The sequence below is a fragment of the Schistosoma mansoni genome, chromosome 1 (assembly GCF_000237925.1).
Source record: "Schistosoma mansoni strain Puerto Rico chromosome 1, complete genome".
Lineage (NCBI taxonomy): Eukaryota > Metazoa > Platyhelminthes > Trematoda > Strigeidida > Schistosomatidae > Schistosoma > Schistosoma mansoni.
Window position 1 is genome coordinate 24,624,547 of NC_031495.1, and position 2,551 is coordinate 24,627,097.

The 2,551-nt window shown below is 40.4% G+C and overlaps 1 protein-coding gene across 1 annotated transcript; it reads left to right on the top strand.

Moving 5' to 3' along the window:
• Window positions 1-1,360: 1,360 nt before the first annotated feature.
• Window positions 1,361-2,307, top strand: Smp_006560 (hypothetical protein). The gene is made up of 3 exons (XM_018793774.1): window positions 1,361-1,714; window positions 1,747-1,909; window positions 1,944-2,307. Exons 1-3 carry the CDS (start codon window positions 1,384-1,386, stop codon window positions 1,996-1,998), a joined length of 549 nt encoding a protein of 182 aa, XP_018648253.1. The 5' UTR covers window positions 1,361-1,383; the 3' UTR covers window positions 1,999-2,307.
• The last annotated feature ends 244 nt before the right edge of the window (window positions 2,308-2,551 follow it).

Genomic DNA, 2,551 nt, shown 5'->3' on the forward strand with positions numbered 1-2,551 from the left:
GAGGAACCCAACCACTTGTCAGAGCTATCTTTTTCAACGCGACTTGATAAAACTCTAAAATGTCATGTTTCTTTTTCTATTATTTCTATGGTTGATCGCTCCACATTCAACCAACGTCCTTGTTGCGTGTTATTACTCGTAGTTTCCCGATCAGTTTCTGCAGCCTCCTTTCCTTTTCTCTTACAGCTCGGCAATACCCGGAGGATTCATATTAATCGTCTGGCAACCTCCGGCGCGCGACTACTCCCAACATGTTTGGTATCGATTCAAACGGCCGTTGAATCTGGTGGGGGAGTATTGTAGGGTCAGTGAAATGTCACTGAATATCGAACAGATCGTCGATCCCTGTCAAGGTCAAGGATAGTCAACGTGCATCAGTCAATCATACGCCATGGACTGGCCCACGCGGCAGTGGTTGTACTTTCGCTTCTGTACTTTCGTAGTTGTACCTTAACTAATATATTCTTGTAATAACGTCCTTTGTGTTGTACAGTCTCCATAGCATCCATGGCCCCTTGTCACGTCGATGGGGGCAATCCACGTAAGGTGCTGGTCGCGAGGTGTGACTTCAGAGTTAGTTGGTTCGTCACCATTCTCGTCTAACTCTAGTAATCCCCCAATCATTTCGACATAGACCATCAACGTTGATGTTCTACAACTTAAGAGTAACTATAAGTCACGACTTGAAAACTACTACGCACTACAACGCGACTGCTTCCAAAGGTTTTCGTGCGCTATGGTCACTACGCCGAGCATTTAAATACTTTGGCGAGATGTTTCGAATTTTATATCCCACCTATGTAAGGCCACACTTAGAGTACTGTATCCAAGCAGCTAGCCCATGTCTGATAAAGGATACTAAATCACTAGAGCGTGTCCAGCGTGTATGGACAAAATTAGTGAAGGGTCTTTCTAAACTCCCTTACAATGAACGTTTGAAACGTCTAAACCTTTTCCCCTTGTCTTACCGTTGGACACGAGGTGACTTTATACTGGCATTTCGTATCTTTAATTATGATTTCGGTGTTAATATGTCTTGTCTTTTGCTCCCTCCAGCACTAATAATCTCCGAGGTCATAGCAAGAAGGTTCACAAACAGCGATCTAATAAACTAAAGGTGGGGTCCCGTTTTTCTAATCGATTGGTCAATGACTGGAACTCATTACCCGAACAAGTGGTATCAGCACCATCAGTGAACATTTTCAAAGAGAAGGCGGATCTTCACCGGTAGGCAATCTGTCAGGATTAACACAGGTTCATCAATCTACTGACCTTATTACTGAAGACTAAGTGATTAATATCAGCCTTGTACAAAAGCACAAGGTCGTGGAGGCAGATTTGACTTGTTCATCCGTCCTTGCCAATATCTCGTTTTTCACAATAATGTCATTAGTCCGTCTTACTTCATGTCCAGCTTTTACTTTTAACCGTGTGTTTTCGCTCATATGTCGAAGTCCCAAAAACCACACTTTGTGTTCTCACAAAGTTTTGTATAATAGAGTTTTGGTTGCTAGAAATCTTTCTCAAAAAGCCGAGGCTATTGGTTCTGAAGGCACAATAAAAACTCATGTAGATGAGTCTCGTCCAAAATTTATCATCACGTACGACGAGTTAAGCTCGCAAATTTCCAAAGGAACTGTCCAACTGTTTGATGTAAGAAGTAGCGACGATGTGAAGTCCACTGGCAGTATTCCGGGTTCCGTTAATATACCTCGTAAGTATTTTGCTTACATTTTGACTTCTCAGTTGCCGATTTGAAGAAATCACTCATTCTCAGTGACAGCGAATTTTTTCAGAAATACGGTGTATCTAAGCCGAAAACGAGCGACAGCAACGTAATATTTTATGGATTGTCGGATGTGTCATCAGCAAGTGCCTGTGAAATAGCTCACAGTCTGGGGTTTAAAAGGTTTGCTAAGTATATATTTTTGTAACTTGTTCAGGGCGAAATATTATTTGAAAGGATGGACGGAGTGGTCTACAATGCGTAATAAGTAAACAGTAACAAATTTAATGCATCTGTATTTGATGGGGTACATAATCTACAATAAACTTAAAAACAGTTTGGGCCAGAGACTGATTTTCCGAAACGTTTTTTTTTCACTAAGTCTTGAAATCCACGTATTTCACCTCGTATTTTCACATTGTATTTTACTTTGTAAAACCCATACATTTATCTCCTTTGTTGTGTAGCGTCAATCGCATCTTTATTACAAATAGTTTGTTCACTGCAAGTGGTGTCTTTTAGTTGACTCATCATAACTACACGAAATACGTTGTGGCTAAATAAATTAGTTTCATTATACCAACAGTGCAGTTTTTTGTGGATGTTTACTGTTGTATGGTGCACAGGATCAGACAAAGCTTCGTAAGTAACATATTCCAGATTTTTGAATGTGTAGATATCGTACTTCATATGTGGAGCATCACATCCATTATTTTATTGTCACTAGATTTTTTCAACTAGCCAACCACATCTCTTAGGTTCCAAAGCGGCATACAAAGGTTAATTAACTGTTATGTGTAGAAACGCCACCAGCATATACTTTTG

Excerpts from the sequence above, each read along its gene's own strand:
- Smp_006560 (XM_018793774.1), top strand. The coding sequence starts at position 1,384 with ATGTCATTAGTCCGTCTTACTTCATGTCCAGCTTTTACTTTTAACCGT. Across the intron at positions 1,715-1,746 it reads GGGTTCCGTTAATATACCTC|TTGCCGATTTGAAGAAATCA; the intron begins GTAAGTATTTTG and ends TTGACTTCTCAG. Across the intron at positions 1,910-1,943 it reads CACAGTCTGGGGTTTAAAAG|GGCGAAATATTATTTGAAAG; the intron begins GTTTGCTAAGTA and ends TAACTTGTTCAG.